This window comes from Manduca sexta, chromosome 8 (genome assembly GCF_014839805.1).
Source record: "Manduca sexta isolate Smith_Timp_Sample1 chromosome 8, JHU_Msex_v1.0, whole genome shotgun sequence".
Taxonomy (NCBI): domain Eukaryota; kingdom Metazoa; phylum Arthropoda; class Insecta; order Lepidoptera; family Sphingidae; genus Manduca; species Manduca sexta.
Window position 1 is genome coordinate 10,212,821 of NC_051122.1, and position 25,082 is coordinate 10,237,902.

The window sequence follows — 25,082 nt, forward strand, 5'->3', positions numbered from 1 at the left end:
AACATCTTAACATAATTGCGCTAAAAGGTTGCATTACTCAGCAAAGTGTCAGAGATGTCAGCAATTAACTTCGCATTACGATACATACATTAATACGTAAACATGCAAAATCAAGGTACCAGTGGCGAAGGGTGAAATTTTTCAAAAGGTAACCCGGTGTGAAAAAATTGGCGTCAGTTAAGATATCGGGAGCAATTTATGGGAAAACAAAAACTAAGACAACGAATTAGTCTTGCTTCGAAATCGTCTAACGTTGACATACCTACTAAATTACCTATTATGCGTAAATAATTGAAACATTTATAAAATTGAACAATAAATGTAGCAGTGGCGAAGGGTGAAATTTTTCAAAAGGTAACCCGGTGTGAAAAAATTGGCGTCAGTTAAGATATCGGGAGCAATTTATGGGAAAACAAAAACTAAGACAACGAATTAGTCTTGCTTCGAAATCGTCTAACGTTGACATACCTACTAAATTACCTATTATGCGTAAATAATTGAAACATTTATAAAATTGAACAATAAATGTAGATAATTCTCCTTCCATTAATCACAAATATAAGTACTTACCTATTAATTTGTTATAAAAGCAACAAAAGTAAGTATTAAAATTATAACCACACTACCCCCAAATAAATATCTGTTCTTTTTTTTTCAAAATAAAACTTTAAATGTAATTACCCCATATAGAAATAGGTATCACGATCGTCAAACAGACCAACAGTTTAAAGGTAAACATTACATGATAAACGTATATAATTATCAATTTAAATAATCAAGAAAGGTTATTCGTTAACTTTTGCTTGTATCGTTTTAAATTCAGTAAAATATAATAAGTAAGTATTTATTTTCGTCTAACACACATTTTGTGTCTAAAATCAAAAACTTTCAGATCTACTTTTAATATTTAACCATCTAAATACTAATATGTGAAATTACAGACTAATAATATACTTACGTAAAGGTAGACATTAAACTGATCACAGGTAGTTAATTCCATTATAATACACATTTACTTGTAGTTTCTAAATAAACAAAGCGCTGGTTACTTAATATCACAAAACTATCAAAAAATAAAATGAATATGACAATTTACAAACACCGCAACTTAGTAGCATAATAAATTATGACGTTTAATGGACGTAAAAAGTGACAACTATACAAAGTCGGTTAACGTGAAGCCGAAAATGCTCGGGTTACCTTTGCCCATATCTTCCGCGCGATTCCGACAAACACTGGCATAGAAAGTCATACAAAGTGCTGCCATCTATATTAAAAAACATACTACGACATTAAGCCGCTTGACAACGGGTTACCTTGCGCCAGTGGCGTCACAATTTCACTTTGGTAACGGAATTTCTGGGGAACTAAATACAAGGTGCGCCATCTAACGTTATTGAAAATAGGTAATCGATATCGATTAAATTAACAAACAATGGGCTATTCGCCGATAGATGTCGTTATTAAGTGATCATTAATTAATAAGTTAAGCTATTATAATTATTGTCCACTGTCTGGTATGTTGTAAATTTATATTTGCCTATTAAATATTTTGTTTAGTATTACCGAAAACCTAAAAGGGAAGCCGGTGGGAATCGGCTTGTATGGACCCTTCGCCACTGCAAGGTACGGTAACACCCAAATCTTACATCTACGAAGTTCACTCACACGTGACGAACGGTTTAAATACAAAATGAAAAAAAAACCGTAAATGTGTATGCTTTCACACCTCATTATAGAAAACGTTCCAAAAAGTAACTCCCGAAATAAAGTTTGTTTCAAACTTGAACAATTTATTCACAAACGTGGTGCTCCGGCCAAATTTATTGCAGTATAAAATAAATTGGAAGTAGAAAATAAGAAAAAGTTTAGGGCTGAACTGCCGCCCATGAATGATTCACTCTGGATCCGCACTCCGCACTCCGCGACACCGTCCCATCGACACATTTATTATTTTTACATTGCTTTCGAACGATTTCATTACAAATTGATAGCATTTTCGAAGCCCCGTCATCTAATTTTTCATTACTGGTTCATTGAATAAATTCATTTTCTCGATAAGTGGCAGATAGACTGAGCCTTTCACGGCTGGTGCGTGAAAATAATTATTAAGCGCCAAGAAGGGCGACGAACTCTTGCTCGTGGCTAGTTATGATTGATGAACTTTATCAAATATCCTTAGACAATGTTTTGCTCGGTTTTCCAGATTTATTATCCTATTCCACTTTACTAGTACGTAGTTATAACATGCTAAGTGTTTGTTCCTCAATGGAAAATCATTCAAAGAAAATCGTGCTTTCTAAGAGGTTCTTCTGTTATATCATAGCTGCCGCCGTTTATTTATCGGTGATTTTGCCAATGTCGAGTAATGATAGAAGATTCAAAACAAAAAGAGACTATACAATCAGATCTCCATTTTCCATCTCAAGCGACCGTTTCCTTCTAAGAGGTTTCTTTACTAAACTGCTAACTCAAGATTTAAAGTCAAAATATAAAATGCAGTCGTCTGTCATCAATGTCATCGATCGTTTATTTTTGAATATTTAACTTCATTGGTAATTCATATCGCGATATGACCCAATATCGGTGTGTTTATTTAAAACTAGCCAGCTTTATTAGACGCATATAACCGCCCATTAAATTATTTATAAATTAAATTATTAACAACGTTTTCGCTTCATATTTTCCTTGATGATAACAGTGTTTTGTTAAGTGCTACAGGAATAACCCAGGAACTTAAATTAAACCTTTGTTTAAAAAAATATTATTCTTTATAAAAAAGACTGTTTATGAAAACAGATAATATGAAGCTCATACTCTGTAAAAGGAGACCAGAAATGCATTCATATCTATAATATTTCACTGATCTTTATATTCGTCTTGTATGATACTATGCGAGTCTATCGCCAAAATCTTTCCGGAACACTTGAATGTTTTACAAATAGAATAAATTTGGAATTCCCGGGCTATGCCTGAGTCACGGCTTCGGTAAACGAATAAACTTATCCGTCATAATTAGAAACCATAATAATCACAAACAAAATTTCACTTGACAAGACAATTCTTTTAAATATTTGTAAAATCGTCATCATCACCAGCCCTGTATTATACACTGTCCCACTGCTGGGCACGAGCCTCCTCTACTACTTAGAGGGATTAAGTCTACCACGCTACCCTAGTGCGGATTGGTAGATTTCACACACACTCAAAATTCCTATAGAGAACTTCTCAGGTATGCAGGTTTCTTCACAATGTTTTCCTTCACCGTTTTATACTTGAGCTATATTCTAGATAATAAACAAAGGCAACAAGAGCTATAAATCGAAGCAGCCAGCGCACGGCGAGCCGAACTCTCAAACGAGCACATTAGCTCGCCGCGCCGGCACACTCTGTTGCGTGACACACGCCATATCGATCCGCGACCCTCGGCCGCGAGCCTCTTGTGTTTTTATATTATGCTCGTGTACTTTAGAAATAAATCCGATACAACACAATAAGATAGTCTATTCTCACTCGACATATTAGTAACTACTGGAAATAAACGCGTCAGTATTGCAGTTTTATCTTAAATTTTGACCATAAGAGACAACTTTCTATTATAGTATCTACCTTCCACTACAGCTCCTAAACGCCAAAATCCTTAAATGCACATCGACACCTTGTTCACATATCACTTTGACGACATTACAAATAACGACATAGGTTGGCAACAAGTGGCATCGCTCCTTGATTCAATAACGGACAACCGCAATACACTAACAGTAAATGCAATGCAGTAATTTTGATCCTTTCATTAGAAACTACATTAAAAATGAACAGACTTAGACTTGTCTGTAGTGGTTTAAAGATCATTTAAAAGTTCCTTAGTCTAGATTTTTTTATAATATGTGCTTTGGTCTTAACACAATACCTATAATTATTTTTTAAATTAATACGATATTGTCTTGACATATCAAAATTCTATTACACTCAGTGCGAGCGCTATCCCTAATACTAATAAAGTTCAAAGTTAAAACGTACCAAAAATACGATCTTGCCTATCAACAAATCGTGTCACACCCCAGATAACTGTAATAGAGAAAATTCGTAATATGTTAGATCGTATAAAAGGATCATTTTGAGTAGCGTGTAATAAAGCCGATGTCGTTAGGACGATATCAGAGTTATAGGACGGTTCGATGCGACATGTATTTTACAAAAAGGTTTCTCTACACCACTACGAACAACTCTAGGTTTACGCTTACAATATTCATGGAATAGGTCGTTGCGGAGAATGACTTGTAATATGTTGTTAATATGATAAGTCATGTTTTCGATTTTCTTTTGAATTTAATTTACGAGCTAAATACAGCCGATCCTTTACTACATATATTAGAACAAGGTAATTCATATAACATTGCACCTATTACATCATACAAGGATAAAGTGGAAACACTGCAAATCTAGAGCGTAGTAAATTTTTGTCGCTCTCTCACTCCTAGTATTTTTCATATCGAAATCATAGTGGTCTTAACTCCTAGAAAATAGAGTGGAGATCCCAGTACTGATGACCTCTCTCCCTTACAGAAGATAGACAAAAAGACTGTGATACTTAATGATAAGTAATCATAAATTCCCAAACAGTTTAAGGTATTGGAAGCATTAAAAACGTAACTTACTGTAATACTGTTATACCCATTAACGCAACAAAGGCTCAATCGATATTGTAATGGTCAAATGCCGAATAACATAAAATGAATTTATTAAATGGCCTGCATTCTGACGACCAGAGGAAAAAGCATAAAATATTTATACATACGTACTCGCGCGGAATGAGTCATGTTTAAGCGGCTCACGGCTTACCTAATGAAGGCTTTTGTATTACTCACGACGATTCAAATAAAAACAAAAGGCCGCTTTATAATACATGGGACTTAACAGTTGTTGATGTTTTTATAGTAAATTTATTCATTTTTGAAGCAACACTGCGCTTTGAAACAACTATGCCGCGATTAAATTATTTCAAAGTAAAATGTTGCCAGCAATAAGCATAAATAGTATGAAAGCAAATTATTTTACTGTATCAAGAACAACAATAAAACCCGTGCTCTCTGCATTGGACATTTTCAACATGCATTTTACTATACTAGCAATAAATAACGCTCGGGCAGTTTTCGCCTTGAAATTAATATGCAAATACGTCTAGAATAAATTAGCGTATGAAACAATGTTTACTATACGGCACACGGCGCGCTACATGAAATATTCAGCCCGAGCGTCTGGCATCCATTACAGAGTCCATTTGTCGCCGCGCGGTCTGCCAACACACGGGAAATTCCTATTACGACACAATACCACTTTCGAAATTCGTATATACAAAATATTTTAAAGGAAATTTCTGGTATGTGAAAATCTGTTAGTTTTGATGCTTGGGACACTTCAAGGGTAATGTTAGAGTTGAACTTAATTGCCGATGTTAAAATTATGGCTGTATGTAGCCAAACCAAACAGTAGATACGAAATAGCGTGAAAAAAATCCTTCTGTGATGAAGTGAATTAAATAGGGTCTTGGATGTAACAAACATTAAAATCTACTGTGTAAAGATAATCATCAAAACCGAGATGAAAATATCTGTAGTTAGTACTTATTTCGCAGTAACTTATAGCTTCAAATAATATCAGCCTTGTATTATATACTATACCACTGCTGGGCACGAGCCTCCTCTGCTACTGAGAAGGAATAGGTATTAAATCCACCACGCAGGCTCAGGGATAGGCAGACTTCACACACCCTCAAAATTCCGATAGAGAACTTCTGAGGTATGCAGGTTTTCTCACGCAGTTTTCCTTCAGAGTTAAAGCAAGCGATAATTCACATAGAATACAATTTACTTGTTTTCTAACAAAGAATTACTTGAACGTAACAAACTCCAGGTAATGGAAACTGCCGTAGTTATATTATGTATCTGAATGTTTACTATCGATGAGAAAGGGTGGCGCCAGATCAAACGCAACAGGTCAAGTTGTCGCCACTCGCCTCCCCCGTTGATGCGCATTATGCATATTAGAATTCATTTCGCTCTTGGCATTTTCCTTAAGATTTTCCTCTAGATACGCAACTTAAATCGACTATTAGAATTGAGCAGTTGATTTAAAATTCAAACCAGAACGATATCTTTTACTAATAAATGTTGTAAATCGGCGTTTCATCTAATAATGTTTTATTACATTATTTTGACGTAAAAAAATGCGTTATGAAACTCTTAAATTAGGAGGATTATATTAGAGAGATTATCCAATCTATCTATCTATCCATCCAAATAAATGAGTTTAGTTTTAGAATCACAATGTAGAATACAGAACGTAAAATTCTCTATAATAAATAATATGTCGTATTACTTGAAATAAAAAATAAATAACCTACATACATTCCAGCTAGCGTAAGTCAAATTCCCTAGCAAAGTTCCATACATAACCGCAAGAAAGTTAATTGAGCATCTCAAACATTGTCTCTAATTATACTGTGTCGAAAATTCGTCGGCATATTTTATAGAGCTCCCATAATTAAGAGCGTTCATTAGCACTTATTCAAACTCCAAGCCCGGTGGCTCGCGTTTTGTCTTTTAACGAGCTATGAGGTATTAAGTCGGATTTAAATGAGGCTTTGTTATACAATAAAAGTATTTCAGCGCTATTTCTGCTCGAAAATAGATCACATCTATAATAGTCGCATTCTTATAAATGCAAGTGGGAAAGTCATTTATAATTTGCGACGATTACGAAAATATCAGGGAAATATTTGTAAACGTATTTACACATGATAAAAAAATATATTATAGTGTTTAGTAACACCCAATGCTCAGTCCGGCATAACTAGAACAACCGTCAGGAGATACTGCGTCTTTATTTGATCAATATAAAATTTTGACTACACTCTTATAATAATAATAATAATAATATCAGCCCTGTATTATATACTGTCCCACTGTTGGGCACGAGCGTCCTCTACTACTGAGAGAGATTACGCCTTAGTCCATAATGCTGGCCTAGTGTGGATTGGTAGACTTGACACACCCTCAAAATTATTATAGAGAATTCCTCAGGTATGCAGGTTTCCACACGATGTTTTTCTTCACCGTTAAAGCAAGCCATAATTCACAAAGAATACACAAATATTTTTTTTGACAACTCAGAGGTGTATGCCCTTGGTTTTTGAACATGCGAACATTCGTCTCGGCAGTCCGTTCCACAATCACCTAGGCTATCGCCGCTTAAAGCCAAAGCCACTATAACAAACCATAATCCTAACATAAACTTACTAGATAATCGTCTCATTAATACAACGAAGAACGTAATTTGTCATGTGCAAGAATTGTAGGAAGATAGATGATGTTAATTAACTACAACGCTTGCAAACCCGTGGTGGAAAACACGTGCACTGCAGTACGTTCATTATTCATAACATATTAAATTTATACACTCAACCAAACCTGGTGATTAATCTTGGTTGCATTAGGGACTAATTATGCATTGCAGACCGGTATGTGGTGCTTTTTTAAATAAAATTCCTATTAATCATGTAGACAATTCATATTGCGGATAAATATAGCACTAAATATTGCTGTTTTTTTAACTGACATTACACAAATGAGAAGGTCATCGACTACTACTATTCGATGTTTATTTTTTTTATGTTTGTTACCTTTGAACTCGATCATTTATGAACCGATTTGGCAAATTCTTTTCTTATTCGAAAGCATATACCTCCAGATTTGTCTCCTTAGATTTTTTTCAAAATCGCTTATTTAGTTTATTGTAAAGCAAATCATCTATCATTGTACATACGTGAGTTATGGAGGAAAATTATAAACCGTCTCAAATCCTCGTCTACCTATGAGTCAGTAAATAATGACATTCGACCTACTTCTTTAATATAAAAATGCACCAAGACCCCGTATTCCAAACATCCCGTTTTAAACTCCTCATCTCTAATTAAAACCAAGAGCAGCGGCACAATGTATTGAGATACAATGAAGCCGCGGTGTCATGGCGTTGAGCGTCATTAGCGCTCGCCCGACGCTACCTGCGAATAACAACCCACTTGACATTTGCCAAGTCTGCCTATTGGATTATGAAAGAGGCATTCTGATATCCTTACTCATCGTTTTATAGATAGTTCAATTTTTGCATTCCAAATAACTTAGTAATAAATAATAAGTATTAAGGAATTGTTATACCTCGTTAAAATCTTAAATACCACTTCAACATGATCTTGTAAATTTTTTATTACTTCAAATATTATTTTAAAATTCATTAAAATTATCGAAATGTGAAATTTTTTGGCGTTACAATTCCAAATGGAATCTAAATTGATACACAGGATACTTAGTATACAATTCATTTTATTATAAGTTATATACGTTTTTTTTCACTAATCTACTTACTAAGTTAAGGCTAGAGCAGTTAAGCATACTTTCGAAAATCAAATTAAAGTAAACCATAACATTCAAAACTTTCTTGCTATACGACGTCATGCATTATTCAGACGTACATCACACGTGAAGGAGCTAGAGGCCATTCCCACGCCACACCTACAAACCACAAGTACCATGTACACAGTCCCACCCTGACCTCTCTGAAACTCAAATAGTTTTCAAACAAATGCTTTAGACTGAAGCGGCAAAGCGACTACGCTTGTAGGTATCATGCAGCCTAAATATGCTATTGAGATAGCGAGTTATGCCTCTCTTACAGCAGTTTTCAATAAACGATCCCAATCTCGATCTTCAATCCGATTTCGGGAATGAACCAATCAAAACAACTCATTTGTGAGCATGTCAAACAACCCTTTGTTCTGATTGGTCTATTTTTGAGATAGGTCGAAAAAATTGTTTGGAATTGTTTATTAAACATGGCGGTTAATCGACCGTATTACGTATAGAGTTATAGAAAGAGAATCGGAAAATCAGCGACGAAACGTCGTATAAGACCCCTTTCAGATGACAATGATTAGACGGCTTCGTATGACAACGCACCGATCAAAATACATACAAAATACGTGTATTTGTATGTATTTTGGCTAAAAATTGACATCTGAACAGTGACACAGACGGCCTACAAAACCGAATCTTACCCACAATTTCAACTAATGACGCGTAACATTCACTGTTGAGTATTGTATCTGTTTCTATAGCTTGATGCTATACTGTAAACTGTTGTTCGGAATACTCATCTAAACATGCTACATTACGCATGGATGTAGCTAGACATTTTCCAGAGCCTGTATCCTAGACTCAGAAAAAGAGACTTCCATATATTTCAGTATTTTGGTGGTTTTAAAAATATATTATAATAAACAACCCAACATTCAGTAGGTGGGCATCACGCTATTCTGTCGGCATGGACCACCTGGCCCTCCTCTACATACGCCTATACTATCCCGGTGGTTGCTATCCCTTTAGGTACAAATCTTAAGCCCTCTAGAATCTAAGTGCATAGTCCAGAGCCCACCAATAGACGTCACCTTTCCCAGTACTGTAGTGCGAATGTGCACAAAAGCCTTGTTAGAACGGGAGCGTTGACCTAACCGATAAATCGCGGAAGACTAGTAATTGCGACTTTTGTTTTTTGCGTCATGATTTCGTATTTCGGTTTTAGCTCGTGCTTGTTGCGGGCGATATTAAAGTTTTAAAAGTGCTACAGCTAACAGCAGATTTTTTAAATATGGTAACATTAGACGATATACAGCTATACACATATTGTAAAAGACATTGCATAGTACATAAAATAAAATTCCTAACAGCCATTGTGAATACTTACTAATAAAATTACTCGTACTTGACATAAAATACAAAATACCTAAATGTAACTTAAAGACAATTCCATATGTTTACAATTGTCCAGTATCATCAAAGTAACATAGAAAACCAGTAATTTAAATCCTACTCCATATACACACACCATTACTCCATAAATATTGACCTACTTAAATTCAAACTCGACACTGAAAATCGAAAGCAATTACTTCGAAACGGTTATCGTTTGTGCACGACTCATTTAGTTAAATATTACTTTAAATTAATGAGTCACAATTATTTTTAGACGGCAAACAACCACGGTGCAGTTTTAAATTGTTAATGGAAGTTGAAATGTTTTGTGCGGGGCGGGCTTAATGCAGTTACAGAGCTATTGACGGAACGAAGTCTGGTACGAAACAGATTCAATAACGTATGATAATATCGTTCCTGTTCACGCTATAAAAACATTAGTATTTGCATACTTTCTTTCCCGTATTCAATGAATAAACTAAGACTAAACGTAGTGGTACACTACCTCTAGTATAGCTAACAATGGCGAAGGGTGAAATTTTTCAAAAGGTAATCCGAGGCAAAAATATGACCTTAGTTATAAATACATGTCGCGGTCAATTTGATAGAAAACAAAAAAAAATACAAACGTAAATGAACCTAAAAGGGAAGTAGAAATCGTATCGTATGGAAGCTTCGCTACTGATAGCTCAACAAAGATACGTATCGCTGGCTCACTATTATGATGTTCTATATTTGATGCGCGAATTGAATTATATATATCACAGGTTTCTATAAGTCTTTTACAGTATAAATTTCCAATGCTCCCAAAGATAAATAAAGAGGGAACCATGAAATATTGTCTTTTCTAATTTTTAACAATATGAAAATCTTAAATTCGTTTTTTGCAACACATATAAAAATTAACATACAGTGTAATAGTGAGCTAGTGAAATGTCGTTTGCATTCAAATTACACACATACGTCAAGTAGATAACTGTACTTTGTCATAGGAAATTATTAAAATAGTTTACACTATCCTCCGTAACGCGCGTCAGCACACTGCTAGCTTTGGTGTCGTAATTACGACAACTAATGTGAAATTGGATTACATAATTTATATTAACTTTATGTACAAAACTTCGGTACTAATTAAGACCCAACTAAGCAAATAATAAACCACAGCGCACTACGAAACTATAACGCTTGCTATATACACATTGTATGCAAAATTTATATCCGTTCTCGAATAATATCTGCAAAAGCTTCAATTCCACAAAACCGATAAACTAAACTAAATCAAACCAATAAGTTTTAATATCAGTTATTAATTCTTCTCTCTTGATTAACTTCCAGATAGTAATAAAGACAATTAGAAATGGAATGAAATATTTTATCACCAAAGAATAAAACTTAGAACTGCAATTTAATTTGTGATATTGAAGCTGAGATAAATTCTAAGAGAAATGCAACAGAAAATGGGTTTTTTATCGTAGTGAGACACCGCGCGCTCCTGCAACTGAAGGGTGTAGACATTTTCAATTACTGAAGTGCTTCTTGCCGGTACAAAATATCAAGTGAACATTTCACAATTATAAAGTTTTATTATGAAAATAAAACGCTATCTCGGTTAGTTGTAGACGTACGTGTTATTTATTTTTATAGGGAAATGCCTTGATCTAAAACCGCAAGTAGAATGATTCATTAACATGGGTTTTTAGCTTGAGTATTGCGGTAGATATTAAAACGAATGTCTTTCACTTAACGAACAAGAGCTCTCGTCATTTTTGTACTAGATTTTCAACTCCTACCTTCCGAGGTATGCTCGATTGCCAAAAATTTTAATATCGCTTGATCGGCAGCGTCCAACTTCTGCAATAACGCTTACCAGAGGCACATAACTCTTTTATCCTCAGTCACTTACCAAGCCTAACAATTCATCAACGATAATTTACCTCAAACTCACCTTCTCAATTCTAGTACCAAAATGCTATCAAAGCCATAATTAAAACTGTTTAAAGCACGTTGTATACTATCTAGTCTTCCATGGTACTATAATATATTGCGTAACAGATTATCCAGTGATAAATCACCTGTCCAAGAGGGTAGTGAGTAAATAATTAGCGGAACACGTGTGCATCCTTGACACGGCAGCGGCCTCATATGTGCCAAGGGAAACTCATGGCAAACACGCCTCGGTAAACGCCATGTGGCAAGTCTCAAGTGGTAAATTACATTCCACGGGGGTTTTCAAATACTAATATTTGTACAAGCACACATTTTTCCTCCAAGTATATGTATCAGTGGCGAATGGTGAAATTTCCTGAAGACGAACACAACAAATAGGTACTAATATTCATAAATAAGGTCTGCGAATCGTTCTAATGGTAATTAGATTTTACATTAATTACGAAAGGGAAGCCGACAGGAATCGGGAATAATATGGACCCTTCGCCACTGATAAGTATTGGTGTTAGTCTTTACATGTATTCACACTTCATAATATCGGTCACGTAAGGTACTACCGTGCTTTAGACCCATTATGAGGCACAGTTTCTAATTCGAAATTTTAAGATTGTTTTCCCCAATAAAACTACATCTTTTTGTTGTCGTCTATGGTAATCGATCTGAATGTCAATACATAACCCAAGTAGCTAACACTATACCAAGATAATTTACTATTACTAAAACAACCTATCACTATTTGAAGTCTAATGGAAACTAATGTGATTCTAGGTACAGCGTCTGCGAAAAACGTTCTCAACAACATGGTTATTTTATTTATGTCCTCCCTGGCGTCTTTCGTTATTTCGCACTATTTTATGTGGAAATTGTTCTACAAATAAAATTAACAATTCAAAATGAATTACTATTTCAAACGATTGTATTTTTAGATGATGTAAAAGATGATCAATAATTAGTTAATGTGGTACTTGCATCAACGATGCTACACATAAGACATTACTTAAATGTAGGCATGCCCCAGAACTATTTACCTACGTCGAATTAATAGGAAGATAGTAAACAGCGTCAAAGGCATGATCTAATTGCTTGACGGAGACATGATTCCGACTTTCATCCGCGTTTTCCTTCTCTATATATGACGTTAATGCCGATATGTTTCTGTAGGCATAGGTTAATATAAAAATTAGTTATGATACCTCAGTACCTATAAGGAAAATGCTATTCTCTACCGGCCATCCTACGGGCTGACCTATATTTAAGCAACAACAATAACTATTACCTATATCCATGTATGGAATATTTTCTCTTTACACCTGTTTGCCTTAATCCTACACTAATTTTACTTTTCTTTTACTGTTTTCAACATATCTTTCATGCACATACGATGAAAACTCTGCACCATCCTAAGGTTGACTGGCAGAGAATGCCTTCGATATAAAAGCAACCTATATACATTTGTATATGAAGTGCTAAATAAATAATTTAGGATCAGTGCAACACACGATTTGGCTTGGTTTTCGTGACCAACTTGCATAACTTTACCCGCCCCTAAAGGAGATATTACTTGGCAAGTCGTGCTAGAAAATACAAATAGTTATCCGAATTAGTATTCGCACTCAAGACCTCCTGTTCCATAGCCTATATAGGCTACCAAACCAAGAAGGCGACTTGTAGTACCTAGTGTAACATAATATATAAAAATAAATATATCAGCCCTGTATTATATGCTGTCCCACTGCTGGGCACGGGTCTCCTATATTAGTGAGAGGTATTAGGCCTTAGTCCACCACACTGGCCTAGTGCGGGTTGGTAGACTTCACACACCCTCAAAATTTCAATAGAGCACTTTTTAGGTATGCAGGCTTCCTCACGATGTTTTCCTTCACCATTAAAGCAAGAGATAATTCACAAAGAATACACAGATAATTTTTAGAAAAATTAGAGTTGAGGTCAGACATGTGAACCTGCGGCCATTCGCCTTGCCAGTCCATTCCACTCCCAACTAGGCTATCGCCGCTTGTGTAACATAATATTTACACCTAATATTACAAATAATACCATTAGTTGTTCAGTAACATTGATCTGGACAAAAATATTATTAGCTATACATATTTTTTCTTACGCGAAATATACCATAATAGAGACAAAATTAAGTGTACAGAAGGTATAAGCCGAATGTACATAAAGAGGAATATTGCTTGTAACCAAATAATATTTTGTAACAAAATTTAATTCCCTTTTCTCGTCTCGACGAAATATATTGAATTCTTGTTGCTTTTTACGTATACCAACAAAATTGTTTTCTTTACTGTCTGCGAAATTAAAACCTTATGGTAAATAGGGATCCGGTTTTTTTCCGTATATGTTAAAACAACTTAGCCTGTATATTTGTCTTTCATCAATTCAAATATTTATAATGTAACTAAATAGAAAACGTCTTAATTGTCCGGCTGGGTGCACCAAGAAAATGTATACAAGAACATTTTTTTTTAAATCTTTATTTAAGGAGCTTAGTCGTTATTTCACGACTATGTCGCTCCGTAAATTAAGAACTATTCGTTTGAGAGATGATAGCCTTCCCGTAACATCTGCATTAACTAAAATAATTCACATATGTTCCGACGCAGTTGTGTGACAATACTTTGTGATGATATACTCACCTAGACGTAAGTTTATTTTCGTATACCGACCGTACTTCGCAAATATGCAGGCATGGAAGCGTGCTATATTGAAATTTAATTAAAGGTGATTAATGGTACGAGGTTCATATACCTCTTTGTTGTGTTTAAGGATGTTCCATTTGATTTCCTAAATAAATTATTTTATAAGTGTACCAAAGAGCAATGCCTATTGGTCATTGAATCTCAGGCCGTGAAGCGGACATTGCAAAAAATACTGTGTTTTTGTTTATTCAAATACTAAAAAGATTAAAAGGAATAAATTAATTTAAAAAAAATGGTTTTACCTCACTTTTTTTTTAAATTAATGAAATACTTACTGGGTGCACGACTTTATGAATATATAAATTAAGTAACTATTATTACTGAATTTGATGTGATTTAAGTTATCTTTTACTATTTAGAAATACATACACAAAATATTATTTTCCCTTCTTCGAATTTTCGCCATTTTGAAAGTCACTCGATCATTTGAATTCCTCAATATATAAAATAACAAATCATTCTGGCCAACTTTCAATAACATTGTAACATTAAAACTCAATTATGAGCAATTCGCTAAAATTGTTTAATGTCTACCAACTGGGCCTAGATTGAGCATTGTTTTTTTGTGTATTAGCTAAACTTAACTGTATTACCTGTTACCCAACGTTAAATTTCCTAATTTTAAAGTACCGCACAAGAAAACAGCATATTAATTATGTCTTAACGCCTGTTATAGTAATATGGAGCAGTGAATAGTCATAAAATACTTATATGTGAAAAGAATAAGTCGTTGCCTTATTTGAAATGTACATGTGACAAGATGTCAGTGTTCTTAGACAGAAAATATGCTAATGTGCGCATTAAATAGATGCAAATTTCGATATGGAAATATATTATGAAGTATTTTATATTGGTGTTTTGCTATTTCACCCGCTCCATATAATCTTCTAAGATAGTTCTAACCATCGACTTAGAACTCTTTATTGTTACAAAGTGTTATCGAACAAGTTAGCTGTTATATCACATAACTATACAATATCCTTTTTAACAAAATACGTGTCCGAAATAAATACAAAAAAAACCGACACGCAACTTAATCGCAGCATTTCACTCACACCCTAAATCGGCGATTTTTATTACTTTTATGTGATACGATTGCTAATACGCGACATAGCAACATGACTTTTATTGTACAGGACATAAACACCAGGCGATAAAATTGCAAATCGCCATCGAATTTTTTATGCACGGCCGGAAAATCTTTTTATGCTCGTTCCCTTTTCCGCCACCTGTATAGATTGTGAACGGTTGGTTCGTCTACATACGGACAGAAAACACAACGGACAGGAAACTGTTTTTATATAGGGCTTCAAAAAATGACAATTACCTACCTTTTACGCGTTGAATAGGCTGGCGGAAGTTTGCTGCGATGGTATCACGGTGTTTTTGATCTTCGCTATTAGAATTCTGGACTTGGGTTCTATTCTGGTATGTATATTTGAAGAATAATCTTTACACACCTTTTTAAGCGCATTGTGTATGAAATATTTTGCATAATTTAATATGGAGGGATGGAGAAAAATAAAATTCATATGTGTAACGAACATATTAAATTCGACGGCAAATTTCGACCACTAGGTGATTTTAATTACGCTTTGGCTTTAATAATTTAATTACAGTCATGTTTTATGTAAAATTTTAAATCTACTGCAATTTATATGATCAAACAAAAATCATAACTGCACAACGCGACGAAAGCATATACAGTTGAGAAAGACATTCCATAAATAAAACATTCAACATTACTCATCAATGTTAATGTACAATGAATCGTCGAATATGTAAATATTATGGATAATAACAAAACACTATCGCATGCCTTTATATATCAAAACACTACATCGACTATCTACTCAAGTTAAATTATCTTCAAAACTCAAGATCAAAATAAATGAAAAGTTTAATTAAATTCTTGAAACACCCGTTCACCTCTACAAAGTGATTTGGGAACTGCCGGGACTCCGTTCAAAAATCCGATAGCGTCATGTCAACGACCTTACGATCCGAAACTTTCCTGTTTATATGGAAAATAAACATTCAATGGAAATGGGAAAATGTTTCGATAATCTGGATTTCGGGGCTTTTCATTCCAAACCTTTTGCGTGGAACTTTTTTTATTTTTTTTTTACATCTTGTTTATTTTTTATGTAATCTCTGTTACTGAAATGTTATGCTCACATTTAATACATAAAATTGAATATAAATATATATTATTATATTAAGCTGAAGAGTTTGTTTGTTTAAACGCGCTAATATCAGGAACTATTGATTCGAATGGAAAACATATTTTATTGTTACCTAGCGCATTTATTGAGGTATGCCATAGGCTATATAACATGTCGCTATGACCAATAGGAGCGGAGCATCAACGAAAAGTGGTGTTAAAACGGGAAAAAAATATTCTTCTGTTGCGTACGCTGTGTTAACGATAAAGTTACGAAATAATCATGTATGACGGAATTAATCCTCATAAAAAGTTTTTAAAAAATATATTATAAAACTAAGTTCCTTGCTCCATCTGTATGACTATTTATAAACTACCCAACAGATTAGAGATTACCCGCGAGCAATTAAAATATAAATATTAAATAATTTAAAATAAATCTTTGAAATAATATTTACATGGTTTACCAATATTTTGTCCTGTAATCTAGTGTTCTCCGAACTACCCTTTTCAACCCTGAAGGGCTGCTTGGCTCAACAAATAACCAACTATCTTCAAGCAAAACATTCGCCTTAGAAAACGGTTCTAAGAAATCATTACTAACTCGAATCAGTTCTAAGAAATATCAAATAATAATGTCCTTATTTATGCACGAACATAACTTTATAATCTTTTAATCCTTGACCTTTAAAATTTTAAACGAGTTTTAATATTATTAAAACTCTTTGAACTTCAAAAACTTTTTAATATGTTATTTAATTATCGTACAATTCACCCATAACAGGACTTATTTTCCAAGATATTTTATTTGATATTATTCGTTCTCTCAGATAAGTTTAATATCAAAGTTCAGTAAAGAAAATCAATATAAAAGCCATTGCACTTTTCATAGCTCCGTTGGTCCAATTAATTAAGGTGTATCATGAGCGAGCTTAGGAAACGAAATACTTCGTCTAATTAGTTCCAACCGACTCCAGATATACTAGCATACCTTAGTTCAAAGCTAACCTTACATTTGTTACTTGAGAAATTGAGATACTTAAGGAGTTTAATTTAGTCGAGAAAATTGGTCCTTCGAACTTCTCTTGGTTTAACTCCAATATACCCAAGCAACGGCGATAGAAGCATCTCCGAGTCGGTAATAAAGGTTAGTTTAGTTAACGGATATATCTCATTTAAAAATAGTTAGCTTTTGTTTGTAACATGCAAGAAAGGAAACGAATAATTGACGTAATTTCTTAGGAGACATAAAACATATTACCGTTGGTATATACCAATATTCATATGAATAAAACCCCCTAAACCATCGATATATATGTACTACGTACTAGATTTGGCGTTCCGAACATTCACTGTGTTCAACTGAATTGAACTGTCATCCATTCAAACTAATTTTAGTTTGGTCTTAATATTGATGCTTGTGGCTGTGTACGGAGTGGCGCTCATAATATAAAAACGTGGTATAAAACAAACCTGGATGTGAATAAAAAATATTAGTCAAATAAGTAAAATTATTATATTCAAGTGAATAAATAAGTTTTAACAGTGACGTTTTGGTTGTCATTTTAGTTTAGATGTTGAACAAATAGTTTATATGGACGTTCGTGTCTATAGAATATACTAGTCCATTGAAATGTTACATTTTTTAGGCCTTACCTTGCGTTTTTTAGAGGACGCAATTTTATTTTTTTGTAGTGTAGGGGGGGTCAGTGTAAAGCTAAAACCAAGTTTGTGGGGTCGCCACCCTTGTCCCACGGCCGCCATCTTGAAAATAGGGGTTGAAATAGTTTTTACGATGTATTTCTTAAACTATTTATCTGACAAAAAAAAATTATAAACATTATTTGAAAAAATAAAATTGCGTCCTCTAAAAAACGCAACCCCAAATGTAACTTTTCAATGGACTATACGTCAATGCCCTAAACTGAGACGTATTCGAAATTTAAAATTTGTCTAATCACGTCGCTCGCAAACATTTTTATCGTCCAATGACAACTCGCCCGTGAACATGACCCTGTTGAAATTAATAAAGTTCCGACGCCCTTCAGCAAGGCTGGATCGTGTAACATTCATTTGCGGGTGGAAGTGCGCGAAGTTATTGCAATAAAGTCGCAAATCGACCTTGGCTCTGGGCTCCGGGCGGAAGCCTGTCGCCAAGACGACGGCACGCGCTACACATTCCATGAGACACTTTCATATTACAAGTTTTATATTTAATCAATATGGAAATGTTGCAGTTAAAAAGTGAATAAAGTTTTTATTATAATGTCTACTGCTAGTCTCTAAATATCACTGAAATAGTTTAATAATAAGACTAAGCTCATAAGAGAGTAGGGACTATATCAAAACAAAACATATTGATAAAAAATCAAATCATAAAAGACTTACCACAATTTTTTCAATGCTGATGAAAGATATAAAATTCGAATGAACGTAAATAGATTTTACTATCATATCTGTGTACCTACACAGATATGATCTACTAGACGTTTTACATAAAATACGATTCCATTACTCATCCACAACAGAAACACGGTCATGGAATACTGTCGAAGTGAAAATTGTCGTTAACGTACGTGAATAGAGTTCGCTTTCCTTATTAATGATACATTTTCATCAGTACTATAAAATATTTGATGAATCTTTATATTAATGTATAGCTCGCTACGTATAGCTACGTCTTCTTCTACCTGATAAAATTCGTAATTCTGATTGATTGAACATTATGATTTGATTCTGGAAGCCCGTTATTTTGCACACGCGTCTCTTAAGCAATGTAGAGACTTATCTAAGTATGAAGAAAATATTTTTGAAAATTTATTTTGTCATTAGTACCAATTCGTCTGTATCTGTCGACATGCATTACTATGCTTATTTTAAGCATTGTATTATAATGACAAATTTATTTGTTTTCAAAAAATCAGTAATAATACTTAAACTCTAACCGTCTTATTACAGAACGAGGTTTAACTAAAAACTTTAGTTTAAACCTATACAAAGTACGGTTTATATAAAAATGGTATTACAAAAAGTGGTTTAACGATAAACCATGGACTATTTGATGGTCTAATGCTAAACCTCGGCGCCCCTGGTTTGATGATGGTCTAAATCGTAAATGTCAAATCAAATTTCAAATCATTGTCAGATTGTGTCAGAATATCTCTTAAATTAGCGTCTGTTTCGTTATCTTGTGTTATTTTTTACACGAAAATGGATATTAACGTGGTAGATTCAGTCGATATTGAGGATATTGAAGTCGTTGAGCTACTAGACACGCCACGCCGACCCAATAGAAATCGTGTTCGAGTCAATCCCTTCATTGATTTATCTGATGAAGATTTCAGGCAAAAGTATAGATTTACTAAATCTTTTGCAATGAAAATAGTAGATTTATTAAAGGACCCATTAACTCGAGACACCCGTGGATGCCCGGTGTCTCCCGAAATCCAAGTGATTTGCGCATTGCGAAGCTGGGCTCGACATGAAGTAAGTCATGAATTTTTCCTCAGTACTCCAATTTTCAGATCTTTTTTTCTTTCCTCGATCCATCACAATAGTACAAATAGTCAATTATTCTATATAATAATAAACTGATAATAAATTTTAAAGCTATTTGCCGCTTAAGTTACCGCAATAGTTTTGTTTAATGTTATGGTTTCATATAACGCGCGGGAAGCGCTTACGTTTCGTAACACGCATTTATATGTATTACCAGCTAATACAACATTAGTCAAAACTTGAAACCTAAACAAAAGTGCAATCGAAGTTACAACTATTATTTATCTTGGAGCAAAATAACCAAGTCTTAATATTTTTAATATTCCTAAACATTATTTAATCATTAACATTGTTTGAAAACGTTTTCATTTTTGTGTATATGGAACGTTGCGATTGAATGATATCGTATTGAACGAATGTTGTTTGTATTTGTCTGTGGTTTATATATAGGCCATAGTTCAGATGGCAGTACTAAGAAGTCTACGGTTTTAATGAGTTTTGTAATACGGACAAATTTAAACCATGGTTTCTCAGATAAGCCTGGTTTAGTTAGTACAGGTTTAAGCTAAGGTTTATTTCGCTTTTTGTAATAAGACGGTAACAGTCTGGATTCGGGGGTATAAATACAAATTTTACACAAAATATGGGGTTTTCGATCTGTTTAATTTGAAGGAGATTGTAGCGAATAGTACTATGCATTGAGACGTAATACCTAATGTCTCAGGATGAAAGTATAAGAGACACATGCAATACTTTATATTTAGAAGTTCTGGATGTTAGTGCGCAGTATCTACATGGTCATTAACACGCGACTTCTCAATCATACCTATAAAACGGTTCAAACAGACCGGCACAATTGTGTCAACTGTCGAGGAGTAATCATCTCTCATCAATCGAAACTTGTCTCAACTCCACTTACAATCAAATGCGGTAGGGATATTTTGCCCTGCTCGTGTACAAAATACCTTCAATTTTTATACGTACTCAATCACCTACCTTCGTAACTCGTATCAGTGAAGTACGGATTGGTTCGAGGGTCGCGTGGGCGATTATCTCGCGATCAGCAGGCGCGGCGCCAACGATTCCTCATTCTTCGGATATGCCGGTGATACTGGCATTGTTTGTACCTACACTTGTTTTATTCCTTTAATCTTTGCTTCGATGGTGTAGTTGTATTGCGTGGTATACGATACTGCTCTGAGATCATCGGATTCGAATCCCGGGTCAGTTTTGCTGCTCAATATCAGCACGGAGTCTGGAATTTGTGCCCGAAATAGCGATAGGCTCGCTCCTTTTACAGTATGGGACAGAACATGAAAATGTGGGTGCCTAGGTGCACCTTCACTTCTTCCTTGTATAAAGGCATGATCTACATTTGTTTTTTTTTATTGCCGAAGATATCAATGTACCAACGTATTAATACCAGCTGGACTGGCGAGGCGCTGCTTTTACGGTCAAGGCCACAGCTACCAATAATGAAAAGCAACTCCGCCCAGAATGGTTTTGCAATGGGACGTTGAATTTACTATATTATATTCCTAAGTAATTATGCTAGGTTCAAAGTCCTTCAAAGCAAAATACACCGCGTGGTCACTGGTGCTTGACGACAGTAACCGACAAAGAAAGCAATTACATTTGAGACCGCTTGAAAACATATTTAGTCTAATATAGTTATTAGTAATACCTCAAAGAATTGATAAATTATTGAGGTGAATGACCTTTGTCTGTCATGTACGCATATTTAAATAAGGGTTTAGCATCCCTTTAATATCTTGTCAAATATATAAATGTCAAAAACAAGCTTGCCTTAACACCATTTCACGATTTATTGACTGGCAACACCTACATCAAAGGATATGTTTCAATAAAACCTGTTGTTATTTTTCCTTCAATTTACCAAAAAATTCCACCCTGGATCGGATATGTCAGGACATGTTTTTCCGGATTATTTTTACGGTCCGGGAATACCGGGCGTACGTCGGCAAGCAACCGGAAAATAACATCAAATTGAATCCTCGCGCTGGACGTCTCCGTCCCGAGAATGTTCCATATGATGGAATAGTAAGTTGATACCGTAAATAATAAATAATAAGGGTTAGTGGTTAGTAACAACAAAAAAATTAAAAAAATAAAACTTACAAGTGGAAACCATGAAGAAAACTTAAAATAACTTCGAAGAAAAAAGTAGATCTATTGCAGGTTCCTGTAAAAAATGAAATAAACAAAATTAAAAAAGAAGAAATAAAAATTGTTATAATACAAGAAAAAAAAAATAAACGCATAATTTTCATTTCACTGCATTTCATCAATTTTTCCCTTGCCAGTTGCGAAAAATAGTAAACGGACCCTTAACCAATATTAATACAAATAGCCAAAGGCGTACAGGCAACACCACATCATAGGAAGTGGCGTCATTAAAAACTTTAAATAACATATTACTGGCAACACGAATAACATAATAAAACTGTTTGGCTGTGTATTTTCCTCGTTCTATATTTAAAATCCTTTTATCTGCGAACGGCGGTGTGGCTGTGCGTCCGGGCGCCGTGGTCGCATAAAAAAAAAAGAAAACGCAACGCGGCTTAGCACCACATGTGGTTCTATGTAACCAGAGCTGTGCCATCGTGTGACTGTGATACGAATATAATTTTATTTTAAAAAAGAAACGAAGATACAAGGGACCTTTTAAATATAATTGTTATGAAACTGTACTGAAGTTTTAATTGGAGTCATCGCTAACAAATTTCATTAGAAGTTTATGTTACAACTAACAGGTGAATCGAAGAGAAAAATATATTTAATAAATTTACTAAGTTCTTGGAAGGCCAGCGAGAACAGTTTAATCTTCAAGACAGCAAAACTTTGTACCTTACATAGGTACTTACAATTGGACGCGACATATACACATTTTTAAATTGTACTCATATATGTACGTAACAACGTTACGTTTTAATTAACAACGCTATTAAAGGAAGGAAACTTAAATAAAAAAAAACTAATATCAGTTATACAATTTGCAATTAAATACTATATTTGATGTAACAGACAAGTATAAAGGCATTATGTATTTTAAATAAGAGTTCCAAATTGCAACAAAATTTTCCTTCCCTAAACATGCAATCATTTCAACTCCGGTCTTTCATTTTTAGCTAGAACAGTATGAGTAGGTAACCATTTTTTCCTCACACCCAGCGCGTAGATAAAGGCACTAAAGGCTGTATTAAAAGCCGGCTCGTTCGCAGCAGCGTTTTTGGGTCAGGATTTAAGCGTTTTTTTGCTCACGCGTGCCCTATTTACTATGTAATATTTATTCACCGCTTTCCTCGGTGTTTGGTTAGCTGATCACTTTGGGAGAGCACTGTCGATCAAGATTTAGGTGTTTTATTTAATTTAAGACTCATATCTACGATAAGGCAATAGATCAAATATTTCTAGGGTATAAAATTATATGAAAAGGAATGTGGATTTAAAAAAATATTCAGTTCAATTGTTTATGGGTACACATTTAAAAATGATCATTGTATATATTCCCTTAAGGTTTAATCTAGTCTACCTATAAGTACTCCTAGATCCAAAAAGTTGTATAAGCATCCAAAACGCATCACCGCAAATGTCATTACATAATGACATTTTCCAACTAACTGTAAAACATTTAAATTCATCACTGTCCCAACATTTCCTACCTTATTTGATAATTAAACTCTCTACACTCCGTACTTCGTGCTCTGTTTCATAAATACGTCCAGTTTATTCTGGCTCGCAGTCCAGAGTTATACTTTATAAGTTGTTAGGGAAAGTTTAGGCCAAGCCTCGGTTCAACGACTTTGGAAGTGAAACATATTATACCAAACTAAGAGGAAAGGTTGTGTTGACTTACTGCGAGTTATTGATAGAGTTTTCTATGATATCTGATGCGAAGACTACCAGAGAAACAAATAAGATGGGTATTTAATATATAAAAGATACCTATAGCAATAAATCCAAATTGCAATAGTTGCATTTCTACAATAGAATACTTATTATTGTTTAGCTATCAAATACTTCACTAAACATTATTAAATTGTAACTAGCTTTTGCTCGCTGCTCCGCCCGCATCCAGGATAATATTTCCGCTTTATATGTTCCCGGGACAAAATGGATAATTTAAGTTAGACCTCTAGCAATACATTGGTGAAAACTGCATTCCTTTCCATGCAGTAGTGTTTGATGCATGTTTAAATGTTCAGATAGACAAAAATACTAGAAACTCTTGTTTTGACTTCTGCGCTACTCAAATAAAGACCACGCATATTCGTTTTTCATTAATATTTATAATGCCTGTTACAATTTTATCATATGTAAAGATTCTGCAATAAAACTAGTAGCATAGCCCAGTTTGTCCATAATGAAATATAAAAGTACAAGACAATTCATGCATAGTCCAACAAGCTAAATCTAATTGACATTTGAGTGAATCAGTATTTACCACTAATTCAACCGTGCAAACATGATAACAGAGGCAAACAGTCCGCGACGAGTCGATTGCGCGACTCAAGCGTCTCGTCTCACTGGAGTTAAATTAATTTGAGTGTATTGACATTTATTTTTAATTTGTAGGGATTACAATTTATCACGTAATAATGTTTTTGTAGGTTTATTCCAAGTGTTGACTAAATACTTGTTATTAATTACCTCGAAAGGTAGGTAAGAGTAACACAAGAGCATAAATCTTAATAAATAAAATATGATTCATTAATTATTTATATCATAGGAATTAACTTGCCAACGTCAGACCACTTTGCGGTATTTCTTAAAAGAACTTTCAAGAATAAACAACTGTATTATTTTATTAAAATATACTCATTATTCATACTTGAAACTCTACCCTGTCATTTTATTACATGATAAATCGAATGCTAGTCCATCTAGACATGTAACATGTTAAATACCATGGCATTGTCATTTTAC

General features: G+C 34.2%; 1 protein-coding gene across 1 annotated transcript in view; it reads right to left on the reverse strand.

Moving 5' to 3' along the window:
• Window positions 1-25,082, reverse strand: part of LOC115451172 (tumor necrosis factor alpha-induced protein 8-like protein) — an 84,177-nt gene that overhangs the window by 33,301 nt on the left and 25,794 nt on the right. The window contains exon 2 of the mRNA XM_037436395.1: window positions 22,275-22,338. Within this exon, the coding sequence (XP_037292292.1) occupies window positions 22,275-22,287 (13 nt within the window). The 5' untranslated portion in view covers window positions 22,288-22,338. The remainder of the gene's footprint in view (window positions 1-22,274; window positions 22,339-25,082) is intronic.